Source organism: Gracilinanus agilis, chromosome 1 (assembly GCF_016433145.1).
Source record: "Gracilinanus agilis isolate LMUSP501 chromosome 1, AgileGrace, whole genome shotgun sequence".
In the NCBI taxonomy this organism is placed as follows: Eukaryota; Metazoa; Chordata; class Mammalia; order Didelphimorphia; family Didelphidae; genus Gracilinanus; species Gracilinanus agilis.
In genome coordinates this window covers 98,391,271-98,409,979 of record NC_058130.1, presented here as the reverse complement: position 1 = coordinate 98,409,979, position 18,709 = coordinate 98,391,271, and the positions used below count along the sequence as shown (strand labels likewise).

Sequence of the window (18,709 nt, the reverse complement as noted above, 5' to 3'; positions counted from 1 at the left end):
ATAAGGTGAAGCCAGTTTATATTTGCAAATAGAAATTCAGAGAAGCCCAAACTTTAGTTTTTCAGTACTCAAATGGTCTTGGTTAAAGGAGTGAATTTGGAGAATGAGCAGCTTTATGATCAAATATTGAGTTGTAAATTAGGACAGGAAGATTAGCCAAAGTGTCTATAGCAACAAATTTGAACTTATCCATTAGGTAATGTTAAGCAGTAAAATTATTCAAGTTCATTTTTTTGTTCTCTCAACTTTTTTAGAGGTGTTATGTTCATAATTGCAAAGATATTAAAAATACTATGCATGAGTGAAGCTGATTATATTGTGATCTTACATATTGAAGGATCCACTCATCTCAAGTATTGTAGAGTCTACTCAGATATTATATGGTCTTCAGATAGGATGTGACAATTCTTTGCAATATTTATTAAGATAGTCTAAGGTGTTCCTGGGCAGATTTGAACTTTTAATGGATTTGTTTTCCTAATCCATCTAGATCTGCTATCAGACTAATGAAAACTATCATATTGTGTTTTGGTTTTTTTGTTTGTATTTATTATGGCTTTCATTTGGCTACAAGAGTTAAAATCTAGTATTCAGTGATTTATGATTCCACTGGTATAGATACATTAAGTTTCTGTAAAAGATTATAATCTTTTAAGTAGATAGTCTTCATCACTTTATCTCCCATAAAAATGAGCCTTTTTTCTGGATTATACATTCATTATCATGTAAAATATTTCCATATTGTTCATTTTTGTAAGTGAGTAATCATATAAAATCAAAATACCCAAACAAAAACTCGGACAAGTGAAAAATCATATGCTTTCACCTGTATTCTAACTCTTAACAGTTCTGTCTCTGGAGGTGGATATCATTCTTTTTCATAAGTCCTTCAGAATTGGCCTGTATCATTCTATTGCTGAGAGTAGCTAAGTATCAAAGTTGATCATTCCACAATATTATTGTTATTGTGTAGAATGTTCTCCTGGTTCTGCTTATTTCCTTTTGCATCAGTCCATGTAGGATTTTCCAGCTCTTTCTGAAATTATTCTGTTCATCAAGAAATGAGCCTTTTACAGCTTAGCTAGACCAATCTTTAAATGACAGGCTAACATTTTGAAGTCTTTTCTACTTTAGTGGGACCCTCCAGAGCATATGTGACCTTTGAAATTTTAAGATTACCTTTCTGAAATCATGAACCCTAAAAGGGAGAGGTTTAATTTGTTGTTCTTCAGTTGTTTCTGTCATGTCCAATTCCTAGTGACCTCATTTGGGATTTTCCTGGCAAAAATACTGGAGTGGTTTGCTGTTTCCATCTTCAGCTCCTTCAACAGATGAGGGAACGGAGGAAACTTGGATTAAGTGACTTGCTCAGAGTGATCCACATCATAAGTGTATGAATCCAGATTTGAACTGGGGAAGATGAGTCTTCCTCACTCCAGGTCTAGCCTATTCATTGTGCCTCTTAGGGGCCCTCCTCCAGAGCTTTTACCCATACATAATGATCTGGCATTCCAAGTTAGTCCTAAAGGACTCCATAAAAGCCCCTATCCAGCAACCTGGGATATGTTACTAAACACTGAGTAAGCCTTACAAAGCTGTAACATTTTTCTTTGTGACAATGTGTTCAGTTCTGGTAAGGTTGTGTCCTTAGGTTACCTTTTAAGGATATCATTGTAGGGCTTGGAATAATTAACCTTATTCAATCAGGCTCCAGGACTAATGATGAGAATTTGGCAGTTTTCAAATGCTTATACCCATAATGAGTATATCTTCCCAGATTTGTGATGCTTTTTGTATTAGCAAATAAACAGCATTCTAATTGAAACAGGAATTAAGGCATATTTACTGAGGAGAAGTTATTTTTTTGCATATGAGTGATTAGTTAAAAGAAATCAAGGACCATGCCACCCTTTAATTGTCCCACCAGAATTAGATAGTGTCGAATTTAGACCTTATAAGGTCCTTTCACTTCAGTTGTGTGGTCTCCTCTAGAATAGCCTTTCCCCTTGTGCTTTACCTGATCTTTTGCCTAAACGTAGTCCTAGATTATTCCTACCACCCCCTTCAACTGTTTCCTCCTGCCCTGTGCTGAATTGAAGGTAAAGGAAATCTCACAACCACTCTGAATGGATATGTTATATATATTTATGCTCTCCAAATTGAACTGGGCCCTCACTGAAGCAAGGCAGCCCTCTCATACCTCCCTACTTGATTCCCTATATCAGCCTTCTCAGAAGGTATTCCCAAACTTGCCTGTGTACACTTTTACATACTTCTCCTTCTTCCCATCCCCTCTCTAATTTGAGGAACTTTTCTTTTTATTTCACTGAGAAAAACTGAATCCATTGCTAAAATAAGAGCTCTTCTTTTTCCTCTTAATCTCAGAATTCTTTGACATCATCTATTCTTTTTTTCCAGTTTTGAATAAGAGGGGTCCCTTTTCCTTGTCATGTCAACTCCTCTACATGAGCAGTTGAACCCTTCCCCTCCTGGCTTTTCCAGAAGATTAACTATTCAATCATCCCCATCATTTTGTACTTTTAACACTCTCTTTTCAATTAGTTCCTTCTCTGCTTTCCTTAAAACTTGTTCAATCTTTCCCTAGACTATATTAACACCTGCTGTTGTCCTTTAATTTTTTTTTCAGCTAAACTTATCCTAAGAGTTTTTTCTACTTTCCATTGCCACTCTTATCTCCCCTGTGTAATTTGGCTTCCAGCTTCATCACTACAGTGAAAAGTTACCTTTTCTCCAAAGTTACCTATGACAACCGCCACCCCTCCCCCAATCTCATAATTGCCAAATCTGACAGTTTTCTTAGTCTTAATCGTTTTGAACCTGTCTGCTGTATTTGATTACATTGACTATACTCTTCTCCTGGACATTCTCTCTTTTCTAAGTTTTCATAACATGATTCTCTTGGCTCTCTTCCAGACTGTCTTACTATTCTTTTGCATTGTCCTTTTTTGACTTATCATCCACATTATGTCCCTCGACTTGGATGGTAGCCAAACTTCTGAACCTGAGCCTCCTTCTCCTTCCTTCTTCCCATTAGATCCCATGGATAAGGATATATTCTCTCTGCATATGACTCCCAGATGTATATATTCGGTAAATCTCTCATGAGCTTCAGTCCTGCATCATCAATTGTGTAGTACATTTTTCTTCCTCCCTGCCTCCCTCCTTTCCTCTTTCCCTCCTTTCCCTTCCCCTCATCTTAGTATGACTCCTAAAAGAGAAGAGTGGCAAGGGATAGACAATTCAGATTAAGTGGCTTGTCTGGAGTAACACAGTTGGAAGTGTCTGAGGCCAGATTTAGATTCAGCTCCTACCAACTCCAGGATGGGCACTTGATATCCACTGTGCTACCTAGCTGCCTGCTTAGTGTATTTTAAACTGTGTATACCAGAGATGTGTTAAAGTCAAGGCATTTACCATCACCTTTGAGTGCTTTACATGTGTTATCTCATTTAGTCCTCTGGTTATTTGACAGATGTGAATTAGAAGTCTAGGAGAGCCACACAACTATTAAGTGTTTGAGTCTTTCTGATTCTTTATATAAAACTTTAGTTTACTATTATGTCAAAGTATTTGTCATACAATCTAATTTGTATTGAGTTTCACTGTCATGAGAATTATTCAACTGTTACTTCCTTGAAGCCAAGAATTATATTTTGCTTTTCTTTGTATCTCCAGCACTTAGTATATTGCCTGGCACATATGAGGTGCTTACTAAATGTTTTTTTGATTAATGACAGTTGTTATCTTGGATACATATTATAGGAAGGCTGTCAACCTCTTGGTTACTATTATCAAATGCTCAGTACCGCTTTGCAAGGAATCACCAACCACTTTTATTCAGTTCTTCTTCCTCTGACCCCTACTGGGTGTTTCTGACCTGCCAGTATCTGTGACATCGTCATTATTTCTTGTACAAGTGGATTCTTCCTCTGTAGAGCATATAGTTTTATTCTCTTAGGAAAACTTCATTTTTTTTATTAACTTCAATTGTTTTCTGGTCCTTCCCTTTCTAAGATTCTTTTCCCTACCAGCCTGCTGACTGAAGTCAGGATTTCCCTGAACTCCATTTTTCTTTTTTGTTCACACAAAGTTGAGTTGGATTCTGTTTCATTGGAAGTAGTATTTGTTCTCCACAAAACCATAGATCCTTGAAGAGTTTAAGAAATCTTCATATTAAAGATGAATGACAAAAAGCTTAATAGTTATACAACCAAAGGACTTCCAATACCTAGAGTCTTGAGTTAGTAAGAGTAACCAACATAGTATTTCTGCTTGCTGGTAGTTGACTAATGGTTTCATAATAATTTGAAAATTCATTGAAGGAATGCAAATGTTGCAGGCATGAAGGAAGCACAACATAGAATGAGCCTAGAGAATACCATACTAGTGTTATCCATGTGATCATTTCTCACTTGACAAGTTTCCATTATATGGAACTCCTTTGCTTCTTAAATTTGTTGGGTTGATTCCCAAAATGGTACTTTTAGTTCTGTATTTGCTAAGCAAACAGTATATATGTGAATTGCCATTTGGCAACTCAAGTCAGTAATGCTGTATGTTTATCTACTACTTCTCTCTAAAACCTTAAAGAATTTTTAAAGTGTTATCTACTTTTTATTCATAGCAGCCTCATGTTATCAAAGTGTGGAGTTAAATCAGGATTTGATCTAGGCTTCATCCTTATTTTCCTTTCTAGTTACCAATCATTTATTTTCTCTTCTTTCCATTCCTGCTTCCCATTGGACAAAAGAGAACAAAATATCCATTGTTAATTAAAACTGATTTCCCTACTTAAAAATGCATATCATTTAGCATTTTGATGATCTTATCTTTTAATAGAAGGTTCTATCCTCTAGACTTTCTGCTTTTCCCCATGTAGATATGTACTCTCACTACATTTCACCATATTTTCTATCTTGTTAACAAATTCTTCTTTGGAAAAGGTACAGAAAGTGCCTCCCTTAAACTCTACTCACTCAGATTAGCTGTTGATGCATTTAAATAATCAATGTGCTATGAGCACTTATTTACATTATGAGAAATCATTGGTTGAAGGCAGTAAGATAAGAACTAAAACACAAAATAAGGGATCATGTTAGGTGAAAAGGAGTATTTGTGCATATAGAACAATATGTGGACTTTTGTCATTTCCCTTTTCTTTCCTAACCAAGTCCTAAAGTGTGGAAATGTAAGCAGTGCTCTATTGAGTCAGCCTCAAGGTCTACTCAGTCCAGTATTTTTTCTGATAAGTGCACCAAGGGATGATTTTTTTTTGGGGGGGGGGAAGGAACAAGGTCACCCTTAAAAAACTGAGTGCTTTCTAAACCTTCTTGTATGCATATGTGTGTGTGTTTGACCCAAATACTATTAAGTAATATATTCCCGAAACCTTTTCTTTCACTTTTTTTTCTCAGACCCCATGCCTTCTGTCTTACTATCACTTCTAAGACTGTTATGGTGATGAGGACTAGGCAATTAGGGTTAAGTGACTTAGCCAGGGTCATTTAGTTAGCTAGGAAATATCTGAATCCAGATTTGAACCAAGTCTGCCTGAGTCCAGGTCTTGTGCTCTATCTACTATGCTATCTAGATGCTCCTCCTTTCACTTCTTAAAGGGTGATCCTTAGGTCCAGTATCATGGGATTTGAGAAATAAGTTAATGCCTATCTTATTATGACCTTCATGATTTTATTGACAATAATCAGATTTTCTTGTGTTGGTCTTCCCTGAAGAACATTATTTTGTTGAGTACATCTTCCTATTGTACACATACTTGGACCATCTCTATTCTTTCCCTGCCCCTGTACCACTTACTACCTATGTGACCTCAGCAAAGTCCTTTAACCCATCTGTAGCTTAATTTCTTAGATATAAAATAAGGGAAGTGGGCTTGGGTTTAACCACTAAAGCAGTATAATTCTAACTAGTATGAATCTGTCTTTAATTTCAACAAATTGAGTATTTAAGTTAGTCGTATAGTATGTTTATTCATTGCTTCTGCCTGAAACCACAACATACTTTTAAGGCCTACTTATTAGTACCAGTTAGATTCTGGGAATACAAAGATAAAAATAAATTCTTTCCTAAGGGAACAAAATATTGTTTTGAGAGTTTGGGGAAAACACATATATACAGACAAGTGTTGCAGATGTGTATCAGGGCAAGGAATATGTAACAAGAGGCTCAGGAACAAAGAAGGTTTTAAATGGTCACCATGGAGATTATGAGTGTCTTGGGGAAGAATGAAAGGATTGTCCTGTCGCACTGAGGGCCTTTTTGAAATTAGATAACAAATTTGTAGCGAACCCAGTCACACCCCAGTTGTATGACTTCATCCATCATTCTTCAGCAGCATATGACTAGCCATAGAGAAGGAGAACGGTGGGAGAACTCTGGCTTGGGATATGGCAAAGTTTGAGGGGTGATTTGACACGGCCATATCTTGTTTCAAATGCTATTTGTAACAATAGCCAATATTTTTTGTCGCACATTTGGGTCACTATCTTCAGGCAAGTAGAGTACAACCACTTCAGTTTCTTCATTCAGGTTGAAAACTTGGAGTCTAGAAATCTAATAGCTTGGATTATTTCTCAACAAATTTTTTCTCCTATAAACTTTGCTAAGTACAGATAGAGTTATTGCACATAGGATTAGAGTGTCAAGATGATTTATATGGTTTAATACAAAGCATGGCAATGGTCTTTATCTAAAGGTTTTGAAATTGTTTTGCTTGTTCACTAATGGTTGGGCCTACCAGCTCTTAGGCTCTGCCTAACCTTTGCAACTCCAAAGACCTTTCTTTGATGATATTTAATGAATTCATTCTATTGTGTTCTTGCTGGTTCTTTAAAATCAGGCAGTGGCCTTCATATGGCCATGAAGTTGTTCCCAAATTTTAGCTTGCGGCCATTTAGTATGTCTTCCAGAAGAACCCAGTGTGTCCAATGAGGTGAGAGGGAAGTTGAAACAAGGTATTCCAACTCACCTTTGTGCCTTCACCTGAAAGACAAGAGACTAACTTTCAAATCAGGCATGTGTTTTCTTGGTTACATAAGAAGTGTCTTAGGTTGCACAAGCTATGCCTTAAAAACATACAAAGTGACTCTTTGGCAGAGGGCCGATAGCTTTCTTTGGTGTGAGGCAGCCTTTTTGTCTTCGTGGTGGATGAGCCATGTTTTTGTAACTCTTGATGTATATCTCAGAAGAGATATTGGGATGTTGAAATGAGCAAATTTATCCAAGGCAAGAGAACAAAAGCCTTGTTGGAAGGAAAGAAACCTAGAAAATGGAAAAGTTAGATGGATTAATTTCTACTTCCCTCATTTCTATAACAGACTTGATTATGTGATTGATTTGTTTTCTGGTAAGTGGGAAAAGCCCTAAATCTCAGTGGAAGAGAATGTGTGCACCTTTTTTTTTTTTTAAACCCTTAACTTCTGTGTATTGGCTCCTTGGTGGAAGAGTGGTAAGTGTGGGCAATGGGGGTCAAGTGACTTGCCCAGGGTCACACAGCTGGGAAATGTCTGAGATCATTTGAACCCAGGACTTCCCGTCTCTAGGCCTGACTCTCAATCCACTGAGCTACCCAGCTGCCCCCTGTGCACCCTTTTCTCCTCTCACTCTAGGAAGGTCTATGTATTAGTATCCTGGCAATGGTAACCCATCACATATATGCCTTCTTGGATTACCTTCGAGTTAACTGTGTTCCGAACTAGTTTTCTATGAGCACTGAACTGATCATGACACAGTTGTCTGTGCCATAATAATGTACAGCCAGCTGTTTATTACTATTATGCAGTATCTTTAGGTACCCCTTAAAGGGCCGAGGAGAAACAGAGAGAGAAGAAGGTTTGGAGGAGCTGGTGATAGCCCTGGCTCCTAGCTGCCATTTTCCTGGGTCTGTACCGATCCTTTGATAAACCAAATTTGGGAGAAGGACCAGGGAGACAGAAGCTCTAAGGAGCTGAACACTGAATCTCTTAGGAGCTAGTTCTGGAGTACTGTGCCATTCTGAGAAATGAATACCTTACATAAACACCAAAAAGTTCTTAGGACTTAATTGAAAGTGGAATCTTTGCAAGCCCCATGTGAAAGAGTGATGTTTCCTAGAGAAATTTAGGGTATTTTCCTCCAAGAACTACTGTTGAGCATATCCTTGTCTAATCCTTGGTTCTTTGACGTGTGTGTGTGTGTGTGTGTGTGTGTGTGTGTGTGTGTGTGTGTGTGTGTGTGATGAGTTTCAATGCTTCTGTTGGGAATCTGGGTCACTTCTAGAATTGGGACAGGTTAATTTTACATCCTGCTGTGAAATAGTGATTTTATAAGGCAGGGAGTGTGGCATACTGGATGAACAACTGGCTTTCCTCCCATCTCTTTAATTGCTTTCATTCTAGAAGATAGGTTCTAATAGAAGAGGTTTTTGTCCCTTGTGTATCATGGAGCCAGCAGCTTGGTGGCAAACTTTCTTTTTTTGGCCTCTAGGGAAAGGGAATCTAACAGCAAGGGCCCTTACCATCAATTGGCCATTTGTATAAAACCCAGTCAGGTTGTATTCTCCCCCCTGGAAAGGCGCAGTCATCTCCGGTATCTAAAACCAGCCCTCTTCACAATGAAAAGAACTTGAAGTCTTCTCAGCTTTAGGCAGCAGAAGCCCTTTGGTTTTCTGAACAAAATGTTAGTGGTCCTCTTCTATTGGGCCTTAAAGCACAATTCAACACAGAAATGGGTTAAACAAACATTCGTTTAGCTTAATTTTTTTTTCCTTTTGGAACAGCCAAACCAGAAGAAGTTCAGTCCTCTGTGAATTTGAATGGAAATGACATCACTGCTCCTCCAAATAAGGAGCTCCCCCCAAGCCCTGAGAAGAAAACAAAGGTAGGTACAAGAATTTCTAATGTATTTCTGCTTATACAAGTTTCATTTTCAATATCTTGAGATTTTCTTTTGCTGTTCAGACCATGAATTTTAAGTTCTGTTTTCTGAACTTCTGAGGTGAGTTTTGGGGAAGCTTCTTCAGAAAATCACCAAACCTGGGGGCAACAAGGTAGCTCAGTGGATTGAGAGCCAGGTGTAGAGATAGAAGTTCCTGGAATCAAATCTACCCTCAGACACTTCTTAGTTGTGTGATCCTGGGCAAGTCACTTAACCCCCATTGCCTAGCCCTTACCACTCTTCTGCCTTGGAGTCAATATGCAGTATTGATTCTAAGATAGAATGTAAGAGTTAAAAAAAAAATTAACAAAATGTCACTAAGATGCTTAAAAAATTAAAAAATGAGAAGTGTTTATTCTCATCAACCTGAATTTCTTTTGAAACAATACACTATACTCTTCATAGGATATTGCTCTCATTCTTCATAAAAAGAAATGTTTAATTTTAGAATAATTATGAAAAATCTGCTGACATTTTAGGTGGGTCATAATTTAGTTTATGCATTTGAAAGTTTGAAGTTTAAAGGGACACTGTCACAATGATTGCATGGATAAATCTAATAGCTGTTTATCTTTCAGTAATAAAATTACCTGCTAAAGAATATCTTTCTAAAATTGAATTCAAAATGTAAATTTTAGTAAATTTAAAGTATGAACCATGGAAATCCTAAAATGTATGTTAAATTAATCAAATTGCTAGATAGATTCCCCATTTTCTTACCTGATTTCTAATTTAATTTATTGAATTCAGAAAACAGAATGCTAATTTTGATTTTGCTCTAAGAATCATTTCTTGTATTTCCTCATTGCTTGCAATTTAATTTTGAAATATGCTCTTTATGCTTTTTAAAAAATTTTTGTTTTTGTTCTTCTGTGTGTGTGCGTATATATTATTGGATGCTTGTCTTAAAACAAAAAACAAAAACCATAAACCAACGAACCTAAAGCCATCAACCACTACTCCATCTGCAAAGACTGCTACACCGAAAACCAAATCAGTGCCCACTCCTACCCCCAAGCGACCGGTTGCCACCCCTCCTGGTGGCCCAAGCAAAAAGCCCATGAGCCCTGCTCCAGGCCTAGCGCCAGCTGCCCCACCCAAACGACCTGCTGCTGCCACGGCTGCCACCCGGTCTTCTTCCTTAATCTCAAGAGATGGAAAACCAAAGGTAAGTCATCTCCCACGGGAAGCCCCCAAAGGTCTCTCTCCCCCATTGGCCGGTGAGCCCCACGGCTTTTGTAGAACGACCAGAGACAAGGAAACGGCCGACTTTTATGGTTGGTTGGATTTGATTTTGGGGAGAGAAGGTAAAAAGAGTGTTTTTATAATCCATTTGGGGGCAGTTTAGAGCAGCTATTAAAGGGCGGTGTCTTTCCTAACATGGTTTCTGGGCTCTGTTCTAGTTTGAACTTTCTGTGGTCCCTGTATGTGTGCAGGGGATAGTTCTGGCTGTGCCCATGCTGCCTACCAAAGGTCCAACTTGGCCTTAGAGGCGTCTCTTCTCAGAGAACAGTCGCCATCCAGTGATGGCTTTGCATTTCATGATTTCATTTGCTTCAACTTAACACTAAAAAACCTTCCTTCTGCACAGACTGTGTTGTCCGGTGTTGAATTTAAGAGCATTGCTGTTGATACTTTCGATTGTCCTTCTAATCTACAGAAATTAGAACTCTGTAAATGTATGAGAAAGGAAAAGGAAAAAGCCCCATATATACAGAAAGGTTTTCTTAATTGCTTTTATTATTGACTATTTCACTCAGGTTCCATAAAACTTTCAATATGCAGAAACAGCTCCTTGTTACCAGAATCATTGTTTGGCGCTACCTTCATGTTTCTCAGTTTTACTTTAACTCCTTTGCTGGCTCTTCTTTCCTGTTGTGGTTTGTTTTTGTTTTTGTTAGATTTCTGCCATTTGGGGAAGATATAATAATAAGTTCCTATCCGTTCTTTGTTTTGTCTGTTTAAGGAGGCATGTATTGTAGCAGAGGGAATGTCTTGAGTGTACTGTGGAAAGGCCTAGATTCCCTTTGCTGCCCATCCTAGTCATTGAATGCCTCCTAAATGGTTTCCTCCCCTGTAAATTGGATTTGATGACACATGGTAAGAAAGTTCATTCTCCTCAGTCGGTCACAAGATGCCGTCTTTTTTACAAGAGAGACATGAGGATCTCATCTATCTAAAAACCCTCTGAATGGGGAGAAATGCAGGTCTGAACACACCTTTGCCCTTTAGAACAACAGACCTCACTTGCTGCCTAGGAGTTATGAGTCCCTTTGGCCGTCTGTATCCCTCACCACATTCTCACAAAGATCAAATCATAAGATATGTGTGAAGCCCACAGAGGCGTGAGGAGCCCTCAAGCCTGCCCCTTTGTCACGGGCTCCCCAGGCAGCCCCTCTGTCCTTGCCCAGCGCCCCCTCCTCAGAGAGGCGGCTAGAACATGCTGCAGTCAATTGCTTTAGAGCTGCCTTTTTCCAGCGGCAGAAGTCTCGGCTCGTCCCTCGGTGCCTAGGATTGTTCCCGGTCACCCAGAGGGGGAAGAGCCCAGGTCCCGGCTCCTCCTCTGGCTTCTGGGCCCCCAGTAGAGTCCTCTCTGCTGCACTCAGTTGTTTCGGTTTAGATGCATAGCTAACTGCTGTCTTCACTGACACTTCTGGCCTCCATCGCTTTGGGTAGGTCCCAAGACTGACTTTTGTCCACCAGGAAACAGTTGTGATTATAAGATGATAGCCTTTATGTTTGAGCTTATAAAGATTGGATAACTTAGTGCTTCCTTTAAGTGATGTGCCCTCCCTTCAGTAACTGTTACTTGATTTTTTTTTAAATTATTATTTTTTTATTTTATTTTTTAGAAACTTTTTTTCCCATGGTTACATGATTCATGTTCTTACTTCCACCCCCCTACACCCCCCAGGCGACACGCATTTCCACCGGTTTCTTCATGTGTCATAATCAAGACCTATTTCCATATCATTGATAGTTGTACTAGGGTGGTTGTTTAGAGTTTACATCTCAAATCATGTCCTCCTCAACCCATGTATTCAAGTAGTTGTTTTTCTCCTGTGTTTCCTCTCCTGCAGTCCTTCCTCTGAATGTGGGTAGCATCTTTTCCATAAATCCCTCAGAATTGTCCTGGGTCATTGTATTGCTGCTGGTACAGAGGTTTATTACATTCAATTTTACCACAGTATATCAGTCTCTGTGTACAATGTTCTTCTGGCTCTGCTCCTTTCGCTCTGCATCAGTTCCCGGAGGTCTCTCCAGTTCATCTGGAATTCCTCCAGTTCATTATTCCTTTCAGCACAATAGTATTCCATCACCCGCATATACCACAATTTGTTCAGCCATTCCCCAGTTGAAGGGCATCCCCTCGTTTTTCAGTTTTTTGCCACCACAAAGAGTGCGGCTATAAATATTTTTGTACTTTTACTTGAATTGAATTGCTGAGCTCTAGTAAATTATCTTAATTTGCTCTTCCAAAAACACACTTATCTCAAAACTAGGAAATACTTTTCTTTTGTGGCAGCTAGAGGGCACTGGGCTTTGGCGTTATGAAGATCTGAGTTCTGATTCAGCCTCAGCCTCTTCAGACAGTGTGACCTGAGGCAAGTGGCCTCAACCTACTGTCTCCAAGGTTTTTGTGAGGATAAAATCAGATGATTTTTTAAGAGTTTTTTGCAAAACCTTAAATCACCATAAAAATACTAGCTACAATTATCAATTTCATCACAAGTCCACCACCACCACCATCACCAAATAATGATAATAATAATAGTTAATAAGTTAATAATTGTTGCTTATTATTATTATATTTCTGTTTCCAAATATGATTATTTCCTTCTGAGTACAAATAAAAGGGAAGCTCTTGACTCTGGAGTTGATGGCTAGTTGTACTTCTTGTTCCCCTTTCCCTTCTTCTCTATTCATTTAGTCTAAATATTTTTTTATTTTAGGGGAAACTACAGACATACACATTCCTTATATCTAAATTTAAAGGCTTCCCTCTTCCATTTTTCCTCTGAAAAGGAAGTTTACAACTGTTATTTCAGTTGTGTTCATTCTCTCTGTGGGAGGTGTGATCGGACCATCTGCTTGCCCCTTTTCCCATCATTTCAGATACTATCAAGACATTCCCTGTGGTCTTTTCTTTCTCAGTGATTTCCCATTCCTCCTTAGTCAGTCCTCTTGTGCCACCGAATGGATCTAGTATAGCCATGTGGGTGAACATCTGCCCAGAACTTAAAAAGAAATCAAACAACATGACCTTAGTAAAATCATACTACTTTATTTCCTTCAATGTTGAGCTTTTGTTTCCTCATTTTCCTACCCCATGATCCTAAATTTTTTCTGAGTTTCTAAATTTCATTGGTTTTTGTCACTAATATCTCTAGCCTGTGAGAAGACAAATCCTACCTAAAACAAGGGAAACAATTTATAAAGAATATTATGAAAAAAAAAAGGTGGATTTTCCAGAATTCGATCACAAACTTAAAATCAGTAATATAAGCAAGATAGAAGATATATAGAACATATGCTTTTTTTTTTTTTAAACCCTTACCTTCCATCTTGGAGCCTATTGGAAGTCTCTGAGGCCAGATTTGAACCTAGGACTTCCTGTCTCTCGGCCTGGCTCTCAATTCACTGAGCTACCCAGCTGTCCCCGGAACATATGCTTTTTAAAAGAAACACACACAAAAAAAAACCTTGCCTTTTGTCGTAGGATCAGTGCTTCATTTCAGTTCTAAGGCATAAGAGCAGTAAAGGCTAGGCAATGGAGGCAAGTGACTTGCCCAGGGTCACATAGCTAGGGAGTGTCTGAGGCCAGATTTGAACTCAAGACTTCCCACCTTTTGGTCTGGGTATCTATCCACAGAGCCACCTAGATGCACTGATCACATACTTTTTACAAGTATAATTAATGAGAGGGAGAATTCTTAGACTGCGATTAGACATGATTCTAAAAGACAAAACAGACAATTTTGAGCACGTGAAATTGAAAAACTACTATATGAACAAGATTACTGCAATTGGATTAAAAAGGAAGTGATTGGCAGGAACAAAAATCATCACATATAGGAAACTTACAAATATGTAAAATCAAAGGCCTTTCCCCGATAGATAAATAGTCAAAGGTTACAAGCTATTCTCAACATAATTGCAAACTGCTGACAACTATATGAAAGAATGCTCCAGTTTACTTAAAGCAATAGAATTGCAATCAAAACAACCCTGACATTTTAACCTCACACCTAATAGGTAAGAAAAGATTATAAAAAGTTAGCCTCAGTTGGTGTTAGAAGGATAGTAGAAAGACCAACAAACATGCATTTTTTTTGGAGCTGTGAATTCATCTAACCATTCTGGAAGACAGTTTGGAATTATGAGAAGAGAAGGATTCTAGGCTCCCTGACCAAGAAATTCACTCATAGACATAACTTCCAAAGAAGTTAGTGATAAAAAGTAAGGCTCTCTATATATGCAAATATTTTTAGCAATACTTTTTATAATAGCAGAAAACTAGAAATTAAGTAGGTGTTCATTTATTGGAGAATGATTCAATAAATTGTTTTTATTTATGAAAATAACAAACTATAATGGAATATTAGTGTTGTATTGCAAGTAAAAAATAAGGTGAATACATAGAAACACAGGAAGACCATGAACTGATGCAAAATAAAGCAAGCAGAAGTAGGAAACACACATGTACATGTGTATATTCATAAATCTATATAATGATTACAACAATGAAAATGGAAAGAATGAGAACAAAACATTTGAAGCAATTATGTAATGACCAGGCTTTACTTCAAAGAAAAGATACAAGAAAATTATTACTTCTTTGTAGAAGAGAAAAACCACTGACTACATAGAGGATGTTAGATTTTTAAAGACATTGACCAGTTTTGCTGAATTTTTTCTTTTGTTCTTTCTTATAAGCAATGGCTCTGTAATAGTGGATGGGCAAAAGGACACAGTGGGAAATATAGTCAATGTAAAAAGTATAAATAAATAAATCTTTTAAAAAATAAGAGAGATTTAATCAGTTTCCTTTCCCTTGGAGAGAACATCATGTGGGAGGAATTTTTCGAAGGATTATCTTGAAGGAGCCAAAGTAAGATCACCAACCTTGGTTTTCCTTGCAATCTTCCTTGCTGTCCATCAGTTTAACTAGGAGGTTGATTCACCTTCACTATTTTAACATTACAGTGTCTCATTTTTTTTCCCTGTAAAATGAAGACAGTAATAATAAAAATTAGTTTCTACCTCCTCTAATTTTGAGGAAAGTACTTTGCTAACAAAAATATGCTATATTAGTGTGAGTTCATACTCAACATTGTTTGTTTTGTCCTTTGATTATTTTGGTAGAATCAAGTACTTTTTGTCCATTGTCTAAAATATTTTGAACGAAGGGCATCTTTTTTTTTATCTTTAGTGCAGTACCTTGCAATTTACATTTTAAAATCCATGTTTTTTATTTTTTGTATCTATTCTTCTAAGATTATCCCTTCTCCCTTTCTACAAAGCAAGTCATGCCTTAAAAAAGCCATTAAAAATTAAAAAAGAAGGAACAATATAGTTCATTAAAAAATACAACTGTATCTCTTAGTAGATGCAATATTCTACACCTGTGGTCTCCCACTTCTGTAAAAATGGTAGGCAGGTGCATTTTTCCCAACTATTCTCCATTTCCTAGCTTGCCCATTTTAATAATATGGTGCTCAGTTTTGTTTTATTCTGCTTACATTGCTTTTATTTTTTTATTTTTATTTTAAAATATTTTTCCATATTTCCATGATTCATTTTCTTTCCTTCCCTTTTCCCTCTTTCCCCATCCCCCCCCATCCCCCACCCCCAGCTGACAAACAATTCCACTGGGTTGTACAAATGTTATCACTTGATATCTATTTCCATATTATTCATTTTTGCTATAGTGTGATCTTTTAAAGCATAAACCCCAAATCACATACCTATATGTACATGTGATAAGTGATGTCATCAGTTTTTCTTTTGCATTTCTACTCCCATAGTTATTTCTTTCAGTGTGGTCAGCATTCTTTCCCATAAGTTCTTCTGGAGTGTCCTGACTTGTTGCATTGCTACTAGTAGCAATGTCCATTACATTAGATTGTTCCACAATATTTACATTGTTTTTATTGTTTTCCTAATCCTGGTTATTTATAAACGTTATATTTATCATTTATATTTACAAACATTAGTTGATGTGAGTTTTTCCATGTTTCTCCGAATATTTGTTACTTATTGTTTCTCATGGAATAGTAAAATTTCATCTCATTTGTGTATTTCCCAGTTGGTAGATACCTACTTTGTGTGCAGTTCTTTACTACCTTGGGGTGTATGCTTAATAATGTGAGCTCTGTGTTATAGGTTTATGGGCATTTTATGTTGCTTTTAACATAATTCCAATTAATCTAATAGAATAGTTGAAGTAATGAATAGTTTCACCAAGAGTGTATTATTGTGAATTCATGGTGCCATTTTTTTCCCCACTAATAGCTTGTTACCCCAGGAACTTATACTTCCCCTAGTCTACTCTTAACTTTCCAATTTTTGGAAACCTTGGTACTTGACCTATACGCCTAACCCCTGCTTCTTTGTTAACAGGCTACAGATGCAAAGAGCCCTGAGAAAAGGACCACACTATCCAAATCTCCTTCTGCCACCATTGCTAAAACTGGCTCAAAGAATACCCCAACCACCCCCCGAGTCACAGTGGCTGCTTCTTCCATGACAACTGGTCCAGCCAATAGAAGCACCTCTTCTTCGCCTCCCAAGAAACCTTCCTGTAAGCACCATCCACTATTTTAAATTTTCAGGCCTCAAACTTTCCCAGCGTTGCAATTGGAGCCATTAGGGAGCCTCACAAGGTAAGGTCTTTAAGGTTAGGGACAGTTAGAGTGAACCTTCAGGAAATCATGGACTGGGTAAAACTGTACTTGAGCAGGTCAGAAACCACTGATCTTAACATCAGCCTACCAGAAACAACTATTCACACTTATATCTTTGCTCAAAACAAATATTTAAAACAGCAACCCTTATTAAGGACATTATAGGAGGCGGCTCATTTACCTATGTAACAGATGGACTTTTGGACAGGTAATCCTGGGAATTAGTCCACTAAAATTCTTTGTCACTTATTTAATGGGCTTTACCCATTCAAAATAACCATTGATGCATGAAGTCATGGTGACTGCCCTTTGCTCATTTCAGTGAATTCCTATTTGTGCCAATTGGAGCAGACCCAACTCTTTCTTATTTAGCATCTGTGAATGCTATTCCTCATAGGGGAGAAAAATGAAACTAGTCGTTTAAGGCTCGAGTAATCCCTTCCTCCCCACTCTCCCTCTGCTCCTCATGCTCCAGATATCCCAGCCCCTCCATTCTTGGGGAGAATGGTTTCTTTGAGTGCCAGATGGGGAGACGTCCAACCCTAAAATTGTGGTCGAGAGAGAATGAGGTCAGGGTTTAGGGAGTCTGAACCGAATGTTGTATTTCTAGGGTAGATAACAAAATAAGGCTGAATATTCCCTTTGTCCAAGGAAAATCTTCCTACTCAGGGGGAAAAGTGGATGAAAACTAAGATAAAACCGCTTTCAATTAAGGAACTACTGAAGCTGATATACTCCCTTCATCTTTCAGGGAAATCAGATAAATTGAATCAAAGTTGAGTTGTGCAGAGGCTTTTCCACAGCCTTCCATGCCCCGTGATCTGCTACGAGCACGTCCCTTATTCTCCAGGAGCTGTCGGGGGCCTTACCTAGGCACGAGTTGTGACAGCTTTCCCAAGGGCATTAGAGTAGGAATTAAGTCTATTTTCTATATATTCTCATAAGGAAAATGCAATCGATGGTCAATAGAACTTACCTAAGTATGTCCTGTGGGTGGTCACATACTAGCCTCTGCAGAGGGGCTGTAAAAGAAATGCCCCCAAAACATGTTCCTGCACTTAGGTGGTGATGGAGTTAGAGCCCCAGCCTGCAGGGTCCGTCCTTTGCATAGATATCTGGGTGTTTGTGAGAAAGTGGTCACTTCCAAAGCTGAACTTTTACAAATGTGGCTTCCCTTGTGTAGCTCTCAGGAACGAGTCAAAGCCGACAGACATCAAGAAGACGACTGCAAAGTCCTCGCTAGGTAATGGCATCTCTCCTGCTCCCCCTTCCTGATCCTAAGCAATGTTATTGATCAGCAACCACATAGTCATCGTGGTTCTTGAGCCTGCACTTGCTCTGTCTCGTCTCATTTGGCTGTCTTGTTCTGGCTTTTTTCCAGTGGACTCAGGTCGTCCAAAGACTGCCCCTGCTGCCGCTCCGAAGACAACCAGCACCTTGTCTTCAGGGGCACCCCTGCCGGGGGCAGCTTCCAGCCGAGTCAAGCCCAGACCTGCCACCCTGAGGCCCTCCACAACCCCCTCTGTGGACACCAAGAAGCCAGGAGTGCCCAAGGCTGCCCCAACTAAACCAAATCCCATAGCACCAAGACCAGGTCGTCCATCAATGAGCATCTCTGTCCCAGACCTCAAGAATGTCCGTTCTAAGATTGGCTCCACAGACAACATCAAGCACCAGCCGGGAGGAGGCCGGGTACGTTCCTTTGCTTGGGGCTCCTTCTCGGGCTCACCGTGGGCACTATCTGCATAAGCACGCTCCTCCCTGCCCGTCCTGCCTCTTCCAATCACTGATCATGAGACTTACCTCCTCTTTTACAAGGGTCTTACTTTAGCTTGTAGCTGATCTGAAGA

At 38.6% G+C, this 18,709-nt stretch overlaps 1 protein-coding gene across 6 annotated transcripts in view; it reads left to right on the top strand.

Annotated features, from left to right (window-relative positions):
- The window catches only part of MAP4 (microtubule associated protein 4), a 248,111-nt gene that overhangs the window by 211,832 nt on the left and 17,570 nt on the right, over positions 1–18,709 (top strand). For all 6 annotated transcript variants that reach the window (XM_044683131.1, XM_044683185.1, XM_044683249.1 and 3 more), the window contains exons 13-17: positions 8,795–8,895; positions 9,899–10,120; positions 16,576–16,756; positions 18,043–18,102; positions 18,241–18,551. In XM_044683131.1, coding sequence (XP_044539066.1) covers positions 8,795–8,895; positions 9,899–10,120; positions 16,576–16,756; positions 18,043–18,102; positions 18,241–18,551 — 875 coding nt within the window. The remainder of the gene's footprint in view (positions 1–8,794; positions 8,896–9,898; positions 10,121–16,575; positions 16,757–18,042; positions 18,103–18,240; positions 18,552–18,709) is intronic.